This window comes from Astatotilapia calliptera, chromosome 7 (genome assembly GCF_964374335.1).
Source record: "Astatotilapia calliptera chromosome 7, fAstCal68.1, whole genome shotgun sequence".
Lineage (NCBI taxonomy): Eukaryota > Metazoa > Chordata > Actinopteri > Cichliformes > Cichlidae > Astatotilapia > Astatotilapia calliptera.
In genome coordinates this window covers 49,779,182-49,797,924 of record NC_137428.1, presented here as the reverse complement: position 1 = coordinate 49,797,924, position 18,743 = coordinate 49,779,182, and the positions used below count along the sequence as shown (strand labels likewise).

The window sequence follows — 18,743 nt, the reverse complement described above, 5'->3', positions numbered from 1 at the left end:
GTATATAGCTGCAAAGTAGCTAATAATTATAGTACTTAGCAACTGAGTCACCCTTGATATAAATCAAGACATGGATTATGAATTAAAACCTGAACATGTTTTTATAACACAACGACAACCTCAGTCATTTCACTTTATTACTTCTATTAAAAGTTTAAAGTGTTTGTTGTGATTTATGTAGATTTGATTAAACTCTCATACAGCATGAATAACCGCATCAGTGCACTCCTTTCAGACGCACCCTGTAATTGTTCAGGAATGTGCAGCTTCACTTGATGTTTGTTTGAGCATGATGGCTCACGATGACTAGACCTGCCTACTTCACTTTCTTTGAAGACATCTGCAGATTTTCAAAACTCTGACACCGTACTCGTGTTTCTGGTTGTAACACAATCCTGCAAATTAGCAGAAACTCACTGCTTTTATTACCACCTCTTGTCTCCTTAATGTCGACTCTTCAGTGATACGCTAGAGCTTTAAAGCACAGTGAGGTGCTCACTGAATTCTTTGGAGAGCTAAAGTGAGTAATTAGCACAGAAGTAAAATATGAAAGTTCAGATGCGTCATCTGCACATAAAGGGTTAAAGGAAGGCAGGGGCATAGCTGGGCTGCATTCAGACAGAGTTGGGGAAGGTTTAATTGGGAAGTTGGGGCTTGTTTCTACTGCTTCTGGTTGCCTTATTTATAGATGAGCGTCTTTAAAAAAAACAAGAGTCTCTCTTAAGCCTGCTGCTAATACGAAGGCAAGGCTTTGAAGTGGTGTGGCGCACAGTGTTTCATATCCTGTGAATAATTTAACCTTCATCCATATCTGCTTTGTGTTTAGCGTCAGAACTCTTTCGGCAAGCTGTGCCCTCAAACCACCACATGCATCTCCATACACACTGAAGACAAAGCTGCTCCTCTCGCACAATCGCACAGAGGCGAAGAAAACAAACAAACAAACACAACAACGCTCGTTTTTAATTGCACAAGGTCATGCCCTAAGGGATCAAAGTTTAAGTGCCAATATTTCACAGCACTTCAAGAAAAGAGGGGAGGAGATTCGTCGGCATAAGCACAAGGATTTTATGAATCTACTGCAAAGACAGCAGCTACCAGAGAAAGATATCTACAATACTTTTGATGTAGCAAGAATTCAAACCAATCCCCCACAACAAATAAACACACTAATTAAGAGAAAACTAAGAACAAGCTGAACAAAGAGATACTGAAATATTTTACTGAGATCAGAAAACATCACTTCTTTTGGGGGGGGGAAACAGCTTTGACTCTAAAATAGGACAAACCTTGTTTTTCTCTTCTTTCCTACAAGTCAGTGTTTAAGGTTCTTTCGAGGTTTTAGGGTTTAAATATTCAACAGAATATGTAACACAAAAGAAGCTGTATTCATTTAACACCAAACTAAAAGAAAGAATCTCACCTTGATGGCATAATTGACCAGTGGGTCCTTGGCATAAGATGCAGTGTAGTAAACGGCGTCCCCCGCCTCACAGCAGGGTTTCCCAGTGGTCAGCCTGAAGTGGGACCAGCTTTCAGTGCCAAACCTCAAATGATCTTTCTGGCCAGCCATGAAACGGTCCTCGCATTTTGCTGCCAGTTTCCGTAGAGTGTCTGTGTGGAGCCCGCGGATCCTCCCCACCACCTCATCCCAGCTGTCCAACCCCCTGTAAAGAGCAGGTCTCTGGGGTTTGGAGGCTGCGCCGCCTCCGGCAGCTCCGCGACCCGCTGTCCGACCCCTTCCAGCCAGGGATTCTGAACTTGGGTAGACTCTCTTCTCTTTGCCGGGGGTTGCGCTGGCTGCAGCAGGTGAAGGCTGAGGGACCAGAGAGGACACGCTATTGGTCATGCGGGCCTTGTTGGTAGCTGTGGCAGCTGATGACCTCTCTAAGGAGTCACCGCTCTCATGGTCGTGGCCTCGATGTGGTTCGGAGCTCAGAGAGGAGCTCTGACTAGCTGTTTCCCAGGTGGAGTCCAAGTCATAAAGAGGGTTGGCTACACTAAGGTTGGTGCCCCCCGGTTTAGCTTCAGCTCGAGGCCTGAGGCCTCCCACTGGCTCTTTGCCTCCCAGGATGGGTTCAGTACTGGAACGAGGAACTGCTTTTTTGGGTAATGGCGGTGGTGTAGCTTTAGGGGCTGGCTGCTCAGCGAGGCCTTCGATTTCGATGGAGGCCAGTGTGTCATTGGATGCTTTCATGTTTCTTGGCTGTTTAAGTGGAATCATGCTGGCTCGAGATTTACCTGAAGGAAAGAAAACAGAAAACATTCATACTGCATAAAAAAGATCCAGTGAAACTAAAAGACTGTTGGGACCCTTCAAATTGAACGGAGGGCGTAATGATATCCAGTTCAATAAGCAGGAAGAACAGCTCCTTCAATTTCCTTGAATTAAATTCACACAATAATCTAATGTTAGTATACAACAGACTTTATATGAAAAAATTAGCCCGTTAACTCCACAACAATGATTTGACAGCACAGTTATTACCTTAAATAACCTGCAGACAGAAATTTTATAACCAAAATCTAATCAGTCAATGAAAGCATTTGCACAGATTCAATATTTCACGTATATGTATACCTTTAAATACTCATCCAAATACATTCGATAGTTTGTCAACACCATTTCTGTGTTGTTGTTTTTTTAACTCCACACTCTGATCAGTTAAGACACCAACAGAAACATCGCTCTCAAGTTGTTTTGGTTTGGAAGGGAGGTGGGGAATCTTTGCCATGGGAAAAAAACAACTTAAAGACCCAGATATCAGTAAAGGATACATGAAAAAAATAAAACGACACAAAAGCTGCAATTCGATAAAACTAACGAAAAATCCCTCGCCACAAAAACAACGACACACCCTTACAGCTAGGGCTTGCCCTTTGCTCTCTGGCGTTTCCAGAGAACCACTAGCTTGTTGCGTCTCTTGAGGACAAAAGGATGACATGATGATGTGTGCGACAGCACGTGATAGAGCTGGTGGCCCTGAGGCCACAAGCTGTTTCTTCAACCATCCAGCTGCCTGACTCAATCTGCAGTCCTGTTCTGTAGTGAGGCTTAAAGACGCAGCATGGAGAGCAAATTTAGAAGTGGCTTGATGTGACCTTATTTTTTTGCTTGGATGGTGGAAGGAAGAATCCAGAAGGTTGGGAGACTGATTGGATTCCCTCAACGTTCTGTGGGGTTAATGACCACCGAGGCACACGGGTCAGAGGCAAGTGTGATAAAAGGAAAAGGCGGCAGGGGTCGTGCTGTTTGCATGATGGGAACAAAGCTCCCTGGTTTTTCTAACAAAGTGTGCATGTAGGGTTACAGATAACTCAACGTCGCGGCTTTAACTCACCAGGGAGATCTGAGTTCATGTCTTTCAAAGTCACCTCCTTCTACCAAATTACTTTGACCGTCCCTGAGGCAAATGCATGTTCGTGAACAAATCATTCCTCTTTGTGCAGCACAAATACTACTGATTATACATCGTTAAAAAGTATGGGCGACACCTCATGTGCAAGTCATGCTGACATCATCCTAAGAATGCAGGAAAAGCCTTAAGATAGAGCAGTCAGGATGAAGTAAATGAGTCTTGGTAATCCTCCGTGGAACGAATATATTAAATGTGTTCCTCCACCAATCTGCAGTAATCCATCCAAGAAAGCAGCCGTCTCCCACTTCCAGTCGTAGGGATCTTTTATTGCAGTGTGGCTGTGACTTAACTCAATTACATAAGACTGGGATTTTTTTTTTTTTTTTGCATGTGTATGATTAAGCAAATAAATCTTTAAAACTACATAAAAACAATAAAGAACACACTGTTATTTATGACACAGTTAATGTTTGCAGCTATTAGCAAAGTAGCAACTCTAAATCCCAGAATGTCGTACACCTACTGTAAAGGAACAGGGTAAATAGTTATTTGTGCATTGCAATTCAATTAAACCAAGGCCTGTGACGGTGCTCAACAGCATGCTTGAAGCAAAACCACAATTTGAAAAAAAGGGGGAACAGAAAAAAGCTGTGCACAAACATGACTACAAAGTTGATTTTTAATCATTTAAAGTCCACTGCTGTTAAACTAAACTTCTTTTACAGCAACATGAAGAACCTGATGTGTCTGAGCCAACTGCTCTGTTACTGCTCTCAGTCCAAATCCGAGTACCAGCAGATGTCAGTTCAGAGTCTCTGCTGCATCACATCACACTGTCAACAATCAGTCTGAAAACAGCTCAACAAGTGATAAATATATACACGCAAATTAGAGCACATAAAGCTAACAGTTAATATTTGTAATATAATGTGAAAACTCACAAATGCAGCGACTGATCCAACCGTTGTTCTTAAAATATCATGTCAGAGCCGTGCAGTCAAATTTCCAGGGAACAGCATTCATCAACTGGTTTGATGAATTCTGACTGGTTGAGGGAACTTGTTGCCATAGCAGAGCGATTGCTGCTCAGCTGCCTCCGAACTAACTCTGACACGTTAACAAGAGGCAAGCGATGGATGGAGGAGGTGGGTAGAATAAAGTAGAATAAAGAGGACCGGGGGGGTGGAATGGAGTGAGAGCGGTGGAGTAGGCGGTTAGAGGTGGTAGAAGTGGCGGTTGGGGTGGGGGGAGAATTTCAAAATAATAAATAAATAAATAAATAGGTGAGGGGGCTGATGAACAGAGAAAAATAAATATATGACAGAGATAAACACTGAGGAAAATGAGCGAAACAAGCTTACCTCAATTCCACTAACACCTCAAAGTTTTTAGAGAAACGTGGTGCAGTTACAGCAGCAGCAGCAGCAGCGCCCGGAGGCAGAATAAAACGCTGTTCTCTGCTTCCATCCCTGAGAGTCTGTGAGGAGTCGCCGGTGCCAACAGACAGGCTCAGCGCTCCCACCAATAATGGAGATTTCTCACTTAAAGGCAGCGAGCACTCTGCCTCCTACCGCCTGATGCTCTGATTAAAACCCGAGCGAGACTATACTACATGACAGTGAGTGAGTGAGAGAGCAAGAGCACGCAAGAGAGAGACACTTTCATTTAAAAAGTGAACCTGATTCCTCACAAAAAAAAGAAACGTGTGAACAGCAAATGTAGCCCACAGTAGTGAAAAGCAAAGCGATGCTACGGTAACAGCAGGAAAAACAGGAAACTCAAAGCAGGCGTTACACTGAGCGGCTGTGTGTCTTAGGTCAACACTTGTTTGTGTGTGTCTCAGTGTGTGGAAGGCCACACACCTCCTCCTCCCAAACAGAAACGACACGCTGTTCTGTGCGATGTTTGACAACACGGATACACAAACTTCTATCTAGCCCCTCATTAGCAGTATGCAGCAAAGTTAAATTAGGCTGCAGGCAGCTCGCTGCGTGCGTCATCCAGGGAGCTTTTAACACAACCCATCCACAGGGCCCGTGTGCATTTCAAGCTTCACAAACAAACCCGTGCAAATGCTGCATTCCCAGTTTGCACATGCCTTCTGAAAAGAGAGGGAAAAAAAGGCCTAATTAGTACAACAGTGCCAGAGCAACACAAATATTTTGTCACTGCTGAATCCTTAAAACAGGAAGCTGTATAGTTTAATTCTCTTAAACATCACACGTCCACATGTGCGACGACGCAGCGAGGCACCTCAGTTGCACAGCTGCTCTGCAAACCCACACTCTCTAACCCTTTCGCTTTGTGTTTCTATTTCTTGTTCTCTCACATGCCACTTGATCACGGAGAGATCCGTTTCCCACACAGAGAGCTTCGTGTGTTAAGTGCCCCGACAGTACTCGACAGCTGTGCCTACCTCTCTGTTATAGAAGCTGGGCTGTATGTGCTTATTGTCAAAGTGAGAGAAAACCTGTAAAGCGGAGCAGCTAGCAAAGTTGAAATGAAACCTGTCCATCAGCAAGACACTTTATTATCATGGAGTTACAGGAATGTGATGGACAAAGAACCTATTCAACTTCCTGTTAACACAGATATCAGCCAATCACATAGCAGCAACTCAGTACATTTAGGCATGCAGACAGGGTCAAGATGACCTGGTGAAGTTTAAACTAAGCAACAGAATGGAGCAAACAGTCCTGAGAACCTCAAAGATGGTTGATGTCGTGGGATTTTCCCACACAAGCATCTCTGTGGTTCACAGAGAACCTTCTGAGGTCACAGAAGAATGGCCAGGCTGCTTCGAGGTGACAGGAAGGCAAAATTAACTCAAACAGCTGCTTGTTACAACCAAGCTACACAGAAGAGCATCTCTGAATCTACAGCAGCAGAAGACCACACCGAGTACCACTCCTGTCTGCCAGGAACAACAAACTGACGCTACAATTCACACAGGCTCACCAAAATTGAGCAACAGAAGTTTGGAAAAGTGTTGCATGGTCTGAATTTCTACTGCAGCATTCAGATGGTCAAAATTCTGAAACATCACAGCTTGAAAGCAGGGATTCAGTCTGAACCACTGATACAATAGCTCAGGCTGGGGGATATTTTTCCTTGGAAGATTTTGGGGTCCTTAATACCAACAGCATCGTTTAAATGACACAGCCAACCTGAGAATTGCTGGTGCTGATCAAGAACGACCATTTCTGATGCACAGAGTGTGAGTATCTAATATGTCAAAATAAAAAAAATAAAAAAATTGTATTTAATATTCTTTTCTTTTATGATAAACTTATACTTTTATTTAAACTTATACTATACTTTTAACATTTCAATTTTTTTTTTTACATTTTCTGGCACTTATTTCATGGTTCGGGCATTAAAGGGTTTATGCCCACAGTGTGCCCATCCTCTGATGGCTTCTTCCAGCAGGATAATGCTCCATGGCACAAATCTCAAACTGCTATCTTGAATATCACAGTGAGTTCATTACACTGTGGCGTCCACAGGCAGTCTGCAGCAACTGTGTGATGCTTCAAGTCAATATGGATTTAAAAATGGAATCTATGCTACCAAGAATTAAAGCAGTTCTGGAGGTAAAAGTTCAAAACAGTACTAGAAAGGAGTACCTAAGTGAATGTATGTTGTCTTGTTCATGCAGAATAACTTTATTTTTTTTAAGTATCAGGGAGCAAATCTGCAATGTGCTGGCTGAATTTTTTTTTCTGTGAAAAGAACATCAAGGCCTCAAAGAATTTGTTCTTGTGCCTCCCAATTGTTTACCGATGTCCTGCTGTTTCTAGGAAATGGGACAATTTTCAGAGAAAAAAATATCCAGAGATATTTTTATGCCGTTTCTTGGCTACAAGACATGTGATTTAAAAAAGAAAACATAAAAACTCCCCACAATATTTATCCTATTAACAGTACTGTGGTTAGCCATGTAGTCTATGCTCTTATACTGTGTGAAAGCAGCAAGGCAGGTAGCCCTATTACAATCTTATCAGTCAGTCATGATATAGTTTCAAGACAGAGACACAGGATATGAGAAAAGAAAACAAAGAGGAGGATTGTGATTAAAATGGGATTTATGCAGGTCCCTAGGGTTCTCAGTTTTGATCACCATCAGGAACTGAACCAGCTTCATGAGTAGGATCAATAACCCCAGGGCAAAGATTCTCCCACCTCCAACGGAAAAAAACAAACATTTTTTTTGTAATATGTTATTTTAGGCACCGAGCTGCAGGCTGTGTGTGAAAAGATGTGTCGAGATTTCGGGCTCCAGCTGTTTTTGCAGAGAATAAATTATGCCCTGTCACATGAGAAAGTGTGCTGATACAGGAAGAAAGTAAAATCAGCCACTCAGGAGTGAAAGAACTGCCAAAACTGCCAAAAAACACAAGTTCACCGGTTTGGCAAGCTTACAGCGACAGCAAAGGAGGGTCTTATACACTGACATGTCATACTTTCCTGTTTTTGTATTTTTTTTTATATACTAATTAGTGCAAACAATGTTGAATTCAATAATTTTGGTGTATAATCCATATTTTATTTGCAGATTAGCTTTCCTCATTACGTTATCTTCAGTTTTTGTGAGCATTGTGATGTGACAAATCCAGAATAAAAATCAGTTGAAGAATGCAATAGATGGATGTGTCTTAAGACATCAGGCAGAAAAATCTGTCACACACAGTCAAAACCTACTTATGTAGACAATTCAATCATCCTGACTAAGCCTACGCACCACAGAAGGCATCATCTTAAATTTCAGGTTTCTCCAGCACTAATATAAACATGAGTTTAAAAAAACAAAACAAAAATCCTTCTCTATCCATCTTTCATATTTCACTCTTACCCAGATTGCTGTAGGTGGCACTGCACTGGCTGGAGGCAGGAGAGTGAGAATAATGAGAGTGAATCCCGTCGTCCTCAGGCTCTCCCAGGCTGGCGCTGCCCTCACTGGCCGCGGCTGTACTAGCAACCTGGTTGGCATGGCCCTCCGCGGCCTCCCCAAGCACCAGCCCCAGATTCACTTTGGCAGGCAAGGAGGTGGCGCTGGGCAGCTCCCGATCCCTGGCGCTGGCACCGACTGGTACCTGGCTGCACATGACAGAGAGAGGCATGGTTCATTTAGTTTCTTCATCTACTGGTCTGCCTACACGTGACTGGACTTGCTGACAGTATTTTTTCCCAGTGCTTCCATTGCCAGACTCGACAGAGTAGCTGGTATTGTTTTAACCTTGTAAGTCTGTAAGTGCTTTTGTGTGAGCTCATGGCGCACTCTGGTTCTTTCACATTATGCTGTAACAGCGGATCAAAATGGAGCCCAAAGTCCTGAGATGGAGGTGTACTCAGTTATAACTCTGTGTTATAAAAATACCAGAATAAATACGATGATGAAGTTTAAAACAAAAAAAATCTTAAAATTAGTTTTACTGTCACAACAAGTGGAGGATCACTCTGTTTGAATCAGCTGGTTGTGTTTGGGGTGTTCTGAACACACATGTTGCCAACAGGGAAGCTACAGAGCGCCCTCTGCAGGACGAGCAAAGCAACATTAACACTGGCTGAAGGGCGTTTCTCCCTCTTTACTTTTTACATTTTTATTTATCGACAGTTACAAATAATTATATCAATACACCAACAATATATCAGAAAATAGCTTAAATCAGGCGAGATATTGGCTGCACTAATAAAGCTGTATTACAGAGTACTGATGGCATGACTATATTAACTCCTACTGAGTACTAAAGGGTTGAGACATCAATATGTTGATGGGTGTGGCGGCTGATCTGATCCTGTTGCCAGACTGCCTCGACTTTTATTAATCTTTTCATGACAAGCTTTTGCTCTTCAAAGAAATATCAGCAAAACAACTCATAAAAGAAGCAATATAATAATAGAAGGCTCATATTGGAAAGACACTAGTGCTGCAGAATGATGAATGAGTTGCTTATGATAGGGACTTTAATCTGTCATTCATTCCGTCTATGAAACTGTATCTAACATCTCAGGATATAAACAAAAACACATACAACATTGGTTTTATCTGGTCAGTCTTTTTTTCCATCTCTGATATCAGTATGTGCCTCACTCTATCAGCACACTTCATCTTCCTCAGCAAGAGATAAATTGGAGCCAGTGCAGCTGTCAGTGGGAGGCTTTTGAAGCTTGATGCGTTTTATATGCAACTACACATACGGCGCCTGAGGGAAGGTGTAAGAAAAAGGCAAAGCAAGTCACAGCACAGTATGATGACATGTTTTGAAGAACCATTCATCAGTAGGTGGCTCTGATTTGAGGTGTTTAAGGAGGTGAGATCAGAATATTTCGCAGATATAAATGCCATTATTAACCTTTTTTATTATTATTATTATAAAAATTTTTTTTTTTTTAGCTTTTTTTCTTTAAACATGTCTTCACTAGGACTGTAACATTCGAATGTGTTGAAAAATACGCTAATGAATCCATCCTTCAATTAAAAAAAAAAAAACTTTCTGGAACATATCCCAGCTGACATGGAGCTAGAAGCGAGTTATACCCTGGACAGGCCTTTGGTTCATCAGGCACACAGGGAGAGACAAGTACGCACTCTCACATCAACACTTACAGGTTATTTAACACCAATTAACCTGTCGAAGGAAACAGAAGGAAACTCACGCAGGCACAGGAAAAACATGCAAATTCCACAAAGAGTTATGGTAAAAGGTAAAAAAGGTAAGACTAAACAATTGCAAAAAAAGGTAACGCTCAAGCTCAAGAACTTTAAAGATACGGTGTGCGAACTCTCACCACTAAATGTCAGTAGATTGCAGTTTGCAGTCGACTGAGTTTTGTTATATATTTTTGTTATATTTTGTTTTTCTGTTACAGGAAAAACAACTCTGAGTGCCGTTCATCTCCAGTGAGTATAGGCTGTCAGGTTGCTGTTTACCTCTGCTGTCAATATGTATCCTCATCTATTTACTCTCAAGGAGGCTGTAAAATTCAGATGTGAGTGGATGAGTCAGTGAAGCTCACTTCTGACCGATCACAGTGATACTGAGGTGAGCTGCTGAGGATATCCTGAACTTTTCTGTCAGTAATCACTGCTGTTCCTGCTGCTGTTAGTGAAACTGTGTTACTGTCTTTGAAGTGGATCTAACATCGTAGTACTCGGACTGAAGCATATGAAGCTTGAGGGAGGAAGAAGAGAAAGTGGTGACATAATGAGAAAGAGATGATAAAAATGCACCTGTTCAAATGCTTTTTGCGATTTGTAAATGAAAATTCACTTGTAATCCTTACTGGGGAAGTGGCTGGGCTCTTGCCACGTACACAAAACACGATCAGGTTTAACAACGATGTCCATCTATCACACTTGTACTTTTAATGGATTCATTTTAAGTTTATAACAATGTATGGATTTGTTGGAAGGCTTATTTACACACTAATCAAAGTATATTTCTTGGCACAACATTTTGTTTTATTCATTCAAAAGAAATGACTGTATCTTTGAGCACAACAGCTTTCCTTGTAATGGTGTGTTGCTGTGTGCTTTCACACTATGTAATAGTCTTCATTACAACACCAGACAATGACTTCATCATGTGCTAACCCCATTGAATTGCGGGTGTGAGAATTCTGGGCCACATCTGAAATTCACCCATACTGTGTAATAACTGTGATAACTCCACTCACCAAAGCATATTTGGAAGCACCCTAGTGCATGTTGTTGACAAAGATGCAAGTTGTACAGGCAATGTGCCGTCTATGTGTAAATAACAACACAGTACTGGGTACTACGGACAGTATTGCCTTTTCTGGCATAGCAGACAGAAACCAGAAACCATTTGAATGAATTAAAATGTTTTATTTAAAGCTTCATGAACTCTAGAGTGAAAAGGACTTTTAGTACTAACCAATTAATAGATTAATGAGTAGCAATAGTTTTCCTTCCTCTGATTGGAAATTACAGTGTCAAATATTTACAGCTGCTTGACATACTATCATCGTATTTATTACTTTACAAGAGAGGAAGAGGAATAACGGCTTTTTTTTAAGTGCGGGGGGTGGGGGGTAGTAGTGGACACTGAAATAATTAGTTTCACTACAGCCAAAATCAGTACGTCAGCTATATCTATAAAGTAGATCAGCAACCAACCCAAACAGGAAGTTTATGACACTTTTTCGTGCCCCTGTCAAAAGCAGTAGGAGAACAACTGCAATAACCATGCAGAGAACAGGGCTTGTACAGTGCTTTGCATTTTAGATATTATGGTGGTGGGGATATATGTCAAATTTTATCTTGAGTTTAAATGTAATGCATGAAAAAGATTCATTGTCAAAGACTATTTAAAAAAAACTTTAAAGGTCATGAAAAGTTCACTTGTTTTCACAGCCGCAGGCAATGTCACGGGTGGGACCGGCTGGCAGTAATGTTTGTATTATGCTAAATCAGATGTGTCATTTCTTTTAACTGTAATGTTGATTGCACACTGGCATGACTAATGATTTGTGTGATCATGAGCAAAAGTCCCTAAAGTACAGCTCATGGGACAAAGCTCATCAAGATATTTGAGCTGCTTGATACACTGTAGGACACTTTTTCCTGAAACTAAAACAAACTTCAAGAGAACAAGTTGAAATTATTCTGTCAACAACTAGCCAGCCACTTACTCACAGCTGCTCACAGTTACTCATATTCTTTGTGTGTGCAAAGTATAGCATGACTTAAGGCCCATGTGTGGCAGGAATAATAAATTAGCTTTAAATTACACAAAACCACACCAAGTAGTTTTATATTTAACAAATGTAAAAAAAAAAATCAAGATAAAAGCAAAGGTTTCATTTCAAAGAAGACAGTAATAATTGTAAAAGTTAAATGCTTTCATGAAATGGGTAAGAAGAACAAAAAAAGGAAATGAGTGAAGCAAAGTCTGACACGCTTTTCACCGGGCTGATCAATTACATTTTAGGTCTAAAAAAACATATAAAACAAAATTTCCATGGCAGTCCAAGGTCAACCACCTTGTTTATCGTCTTAACATTAAAAATATTTGATATTTTGAGGGGGGGAAAGGAATTAAACTATTACATGATTTCCTAACAGAATGGCATGCTGTGTTATCTTGCATCTCGCTACAGCCAAATGCACTGGACGTTAATCTGTTTCTTTCTAATTGCCATTCCCCTTGTGTTTTGGTGCAGACTCATTGTTCATTTGGAAAACTATTGCAATATCTGACCGTTACATGAAAGAAAAGAGTCATCAAGACAACACCTAGCGGCTCGCGTTTCTGTCTCCACCCTGGAGCGCTGTGTTGAGGAAAACATCAGACGTGACACATTTATGATCTGTCTCAGCTGTCTCTTAAGGCTATAAACCGTCCATGTCTCTTTTAAGAGTTGATCGATAGTTCCCAAGGTACTATCGTGGATTACTTCTGCACTTACCAGCGGCTGACAGTTAAAATAAAAACATAACACAATGTTGTCGGCTAACAAGGAATCAAAAAGTAAGTAAACTGTGAAAAGATGAAGCAATCAAAACTGCACCCTGAAAACTGAGTAAGCCAAGACAGCTTACAGAACATTGTCGAGGCAAAAGATCTTCTGTTCTGCCTGTACACGCCAGCGTATTCTTATTCTTCCCCGTTTTTTGCTTTGCACAAAGCTGACACTGATTTTACTCAGATCCGGTCTACTATTAGCTAACAACTAGCTATAATGCTGCTCAAAAGAGCACTAAATCACAAAGAGCCCAATCTCCACTTCAAAATCCCGTATTAACAAAACATCCAGGGTAAACTTTGAGAGGCCTTGATACAAATACCTTTATGGCTGCTACATGTTCCAGCGGTCAGGACCTGACTTGTTTAGACATCGCAAAACTGCCTGGGTGCATTTTCACTCCTCTGCTGCGAGAGAAGAATAACGCCTCATCCAAAATGCAAATCAAATTAAATTCAAACCTCTCTTCCCGCTGTTCAATGTGACTTCAAATGACCAGGCTGGTCGTAGGTTACAAAGGTGTGCGGCAGAAGAGAGTTTAAAGTTCTTACCCGCTGTACTGGCTCACACAACTTCCCATCTAGAAACCCAGAACACAAACGTGTAGATGGAATCACATTCTAGGTACAGCAACCGCGCTGTTGAGAAGAATAAAGAAAGTCTTTTTCTGCATGTGTTCTTTCCTCGTTCTCTCTCCTGCTGCTTCCTCTTTGAACGCTGTTACCTGTCTAAGGTAATGTGTGTTTGCCAAAGCTGAAGAGCACACCCACTGTTCACCAATAAAACAGATTCAAAACCCTTCCAGGCTTAACCCCTCATCTGCCAAGCAATATGAAAGCTGTTAAAATGAACTCTGGAACTGGTTCATAATATGTGAGTTTGTTTGTGTATGTGTTGTATAGGTTTAAAAGAAGACTACAAAAACATGTTACACCTTTTCTGTCAAATGGGTCTTGTGTTTCTAGGTAAGTAATTAGTAAGTGATTAGTCGCAAAGGTTGCTGTTTTTAAAACCAAACATTAAATTTGGTGTTGGGTGTCTGTATACAAGACTTAAATCTATTACCCTGCAGAAGCAATCATTTAAACAATATAATTGAACTGGGATCTTTATGAATACTTCCCATCCTTTTATTATCCGTCACTAAAACAGGGTGACACATTTTTTATTTATTTGTTTTACACATTTTCACAACATGAAAGTAATCTCAGGTGCTAGGGACAAATATTTAGCTGCTTTTTCCTTGAAAAACACAGCACCCTACCACCAAAACGCCAAGTGAAGAAATGTAGTAGTTTAGTTACTAATTGACAACTTAACAGCAAGGTCCCAAACAACTGCTTATCAATGTCAGGTGTGAAGAACGGTTAGACCAAAGGTGAGAAGCTTCTGAAGGTTAGGCTAGTTAGTGTTAGGATTTATATCATGCTAGCTTAACACAGATGCTTTTACAGGAACTCTGAGTCGAGGGTATACGAGTGTGTTTTACAAGGTGTGTGCATTACACCACTTAAATAAGTATTTTAAATCATTGCTTAATAATTTGGATAGGCATTGCAAGAAATGGGGAAAAACCTTTGTTATTCTTACAATAAATTAAGAATATTTGTAGTGCTGCGCAAAAGGCTTTTGCCACCATTTATTTCTTTATTTGCTTGCTTACAAGCAGCAAGACTTTCTTGTAATTTTAAAAGTGGTCTTGAGCAAAAGCTATCCAGGATTTCTGAAGGCATTTTAAAGGTTTTCTTTGGACATTGTCTGTATTTTCTCATTTCTTGTTACTCATGTTTATTGAACCATTAAATGCTGACCTAGGTTGTGTTGTGTTTACACACAACTTAGCCGAGAACCAATTAATCAGAATCAGAATACTTTATTGATCCCTAGAGGAAATTAGTTTTCGTTACAGTGCTCCATTATAAACAAACATTAACAGAGACAGACAATACACTAACTAAGAATAGCAATATTGCTATTCTATTATTAAAGCAGTGTGGGATCATCTTGATGTAGAAAGGAACAACACTAGCCAACACCAAAGAAAGAGCATTGGGATGCCCGTCAAGAACCCTGGAGAACTAATCCTGAGAAGTACTTCAGGAAATTACGAGAAAGCTTGCCAAAGGGAGTTCTGGCTGTGTTAAAGAATTGAGGTGATCAGACCAAATACTGACTTTCAAACTTGTTAGAATTATTTTTGCCTTATATACTGTATTGCCATGACCGTTTCAATAAAACACTGCAGTTATTTTCCATTTTCCTACCAAAATATAAAGAAATGGGGATAGCTCAAAACCTTTGCACTGTACTGTAATAATAAGCATATCGTCTGGATTTCTGGACTTATTATCTGGACACTCATTGTAGGGAGCAGGAATGGAAAGCCTTCTCACTTCATTTGAGTAATCCTTTGTGCTCTGTGCAAGCTTTGCTTGGACTAATTACTAGTAGGTATTGGCAACATGTACTGGGTGCTCTCAGTGGGTATATAGAGCACACCCCAATATAGCCCACTGCTGTAAAGCACTCAGCAGACGTGCAATAATATTATCAGAAGCAGTGCACATTTGATTCTTGCACATGTTGTTATAAGGTTAGGCGAGAGATAGGAGCTTGAGCAGCAGAAAGAAAAGAGACAGAATGGGGCTGAGCTTTTGACAAGATGGAGGAGTGAAATATTTAGGAGTTCACAGTGCTTCGGGCTCGAAAGAGAAGATTTTTGAAAGGAAAGCATAGAAGAGGAGTGAAAAACTACACTAAACAGAGAAAAGAATGGTGGGAAAACATTTTCTTTTCTTGGAGGAAAAGAAAAACAAAACAGGACATGGACAATATGAGGGTGGCACAGATATAAAGGGACTAAGCAGGAGGCGAGAGATAAGGTGAGAAAAAGATATAAACTGTGTCTAGATGTGATGCATCTTCAGTAACACTTATGGAAAGTTATTCCTAATAATGTGGGTAGTTGTGGGTTACAGTACATGAAACAGGAGAGGGAACGGTGCTGTTGTCAGTAAGTCTCCAGTAAAAGGTCCAATCCAATTATCCATCCATTCTCTGGACCCTATCTCAGCCACCATAGAGCCCTATGGACCCTATGGTAGCAGGTCCAATTATGCAAAATAATTTTAATGTGCTTTTTTTACTCAGTATTTAAACACAGAAGAAAGCAACCTTGGGAAGCAAGGAGGTCATTCAAATAAATTCAAGAGTATTTTCTAATATATTACAAAACATTTTTATAAAATATTTTCTAATATATGGTGTTTGATAGGTTGAAAAAAAGAAAGAAAAACCAATCATAGACAAATCACTGTAGCTGGTGAACTTCAAGCTCAAAAGCATTTTCATTTTCTATCTGTCAACAAATAGTAAAGAAATATGAAACTTTGACATAATTGCTTTTTAATATCTCCAAAGTCCAAGCCACATTTAGCTGATTTGACTATTTACCATCCCTACATTAAATGTAAAATTATACAATGCTTCAATTCTGAGTCACAAACAAGCTCACAGTTTAGTGCAGAACATACGATGCATCTGATAATATCTGGGTTATCATTTTTCAGCACCATTAGTCACACTGCAGGAAAAGTGCCTCAAGATATACTGAGGGCAATGGCAGGTCAAAGAAAAATTGTGAAATTAGAATACAAGAACACCGCACCTACACTGCGAGGGCTAATTAGTGTGAAAGAGTGCATATGAATGTGGTTGAAGCTTTGATACAGCCGCAGCTTTGACTAGCTGCAGGGAAAACTCAGTCTAAAGTTGGGTTTAATAAATGTGTTATTGAACGACTTGCAGGAAACGGAGGGCTACTCTTAAAGAATGCACTGTGCGCAAAGCCTGCTGTGCAGGTAATAGAGGATATTACAGAAGAGATCACACCACAGTGGGCTGGGTAAGTAGGAAAGTAGACATGCCCGATTGAGATCAAATACCTCTCAAATCTGTGATGACTGATATGTATGACGGGGAGAGTAGCAACTATGACACTTGAAGCAGCAGCTGGTAAAGGCTGAGCATGTTCATATTAAGCTGGCTCCCATGAGTACAATGAAGGAAACCTGTGTAGGTAATGGTAATACTTATGGAACGCCAGGACTGCCATAATGAATTAATTAAATACACCATTAAATAATTAATTAAATGTGTCAATAATTAATTAAAATTGGAATTAATTAATTAAATAAATAGTTATGACACATGTAATTAATTAATTATTGACACATTTAATTAATTATTTATGTATTTCACATTTTAATTAATTATTGACACATTTAATTAATTAATTATTGACACATTTAATTAATTATTTATGTATTTCACATTTTAATTAATTATTGACACATTTAATTAATTATTGACACATTTAATTAATTATTTAATGATATATTTATTTATTTCATTTTGGCAGTCCCGGCGCCTGGCTCTCGTCATGAAATAATTTTATCTGTCAGCCTCACCCATCAAACTCAGGGGGCGGGGTTAACGCTGCCCATGCAGCTTCTCTAACATTTGATTGGTTGCCGTGCAAAGTAAGTCAAAACAGGTCGATCCTAGATAATCGATTGCTTGTGTAGACTTGGGGCAGCCAGTTATCCCAGAATGCAGATCAAATCACAGGCAGCAATGGTGGTGGTGTAGTTTTAAAATACCCCGTTTTTCTGTCACCAGCTACACTTTTAACAGTGTTTTAGCCGCGAATGTCGCGCCGTATGTCTGGTCAGGTTGTCAACATAGAACATGCTTGCAAAAGTGCTCAGATGTTTTCAGAGATTTCACTAGCTCTGCTAACAGTTAGCATGCAGAGCGCACCGAGGGGGTACATTAACCGGTTTGTTTACATATTCCACTCTCCGTGTTCCACATGTTGCATTCGCAGATTCTCATTTTCACCGAACGATCGTCTCTTTCCGCCTGGTCTTGTGTCTCTGTGCTTCTGTAACATAAAGAACGAGCTGACATTTTTCTCACGAAACCAGCGATCAGCTCAGCAGACCCTCAGTTTACCTGCATGCATCCTCCTCCTCATCTGTCAGCTGTTTAACACCTGCTGCTAATTCAAGAAACACGCCTACGTTACCTGGTGATAGTCACAGTTTAACTGGGCAGCTGGTGCTCGATATAACGCAATGTCAGCGCATTTTTCTGCACAAGATAAGTAAATATAGTGTTTTCCCCGAGCGCAGAGCTGCTGGAGCTCGTTTCCTTACAGAGCACTTTATAGGCGAACAGCTTCATCAGCGGCTGATGTCCAATCACCAGCACACAGCTTTCAAACCTCAGCTGAGTTTTAGCTCTCAGTGGTTAAACGCTGGACTTCATTCACTCAGGTTCTGTCTGTCGGGTCACGTTTACTTCGCTGTTTTATTTACAACTGAGCAAATCGGTTTGGCTGAGGTTAAAGTTACGTTTCATAACTGCATAGTTTCACAGACGTTTAATGGTTCACTGGCACATGTGTTAGACTGAACTATCATCTAAATATCATCTGTTTTTTAATAGTTATTCAACTGTATTCTAAGCACCAGCTGTCTGTTAGAATGTGATTTTTTTTCTCTCTCTGTTGGCAGAGGTATAAAAATGCGCAGGAAAATCTGACGTGCATGGCGAACTTCACCGACGATATTTAGGGAGGAATAAACACACATCAAACATAAATGAACCATTTGCCTGTCTCCATAATTGAGAGCATTTTCTCTTCTTATATCAACACTCTCTCTCTCTCTCTCTTTTTTTTTTTTTTTTTTTGCTTTTTCGGTCATGTTATGTTTACCTGTCAAAGGCTTGTTACAAACTATGAAACACATTGTGCAGACTTCTGGATGTTAGAAGAAAACGAATACTGCTCATGAATGAGACTAAAGGCAGGAAGGTGTCCTTTAAAAC

At 40.3% G+C, this 18,743-nt stretch overlaps 1 protein-coding gene across 1 annotated transcript in view; it reads right to left on the bottom strand.

Moving 5' to 3' along the window:
- Positions 1–18,743, bottom strand: part of peak1 (pseudopodium-enriched atypical kinase 1) — a 111,928-nt gene that overhangs the window by 6,313 nt on the left and 86,872 nt on the right. The window contains exons 5-6 of the mRNA XM_026175233.2: positions 8,212–8,456; positions 1,424–2,241 (exon numbers count right to left, since the gene is read on the bottom strand). Of these exons, the coding sequence (XP_026031018.1) occupies positions 1,424–2,241; positions 8,212–8,456 (1,063 nt within the window). The remainder of the gene's footprint in view (positions 1–1,423; positions 2,242–8,211; positions 8,457–18,743) is intronic.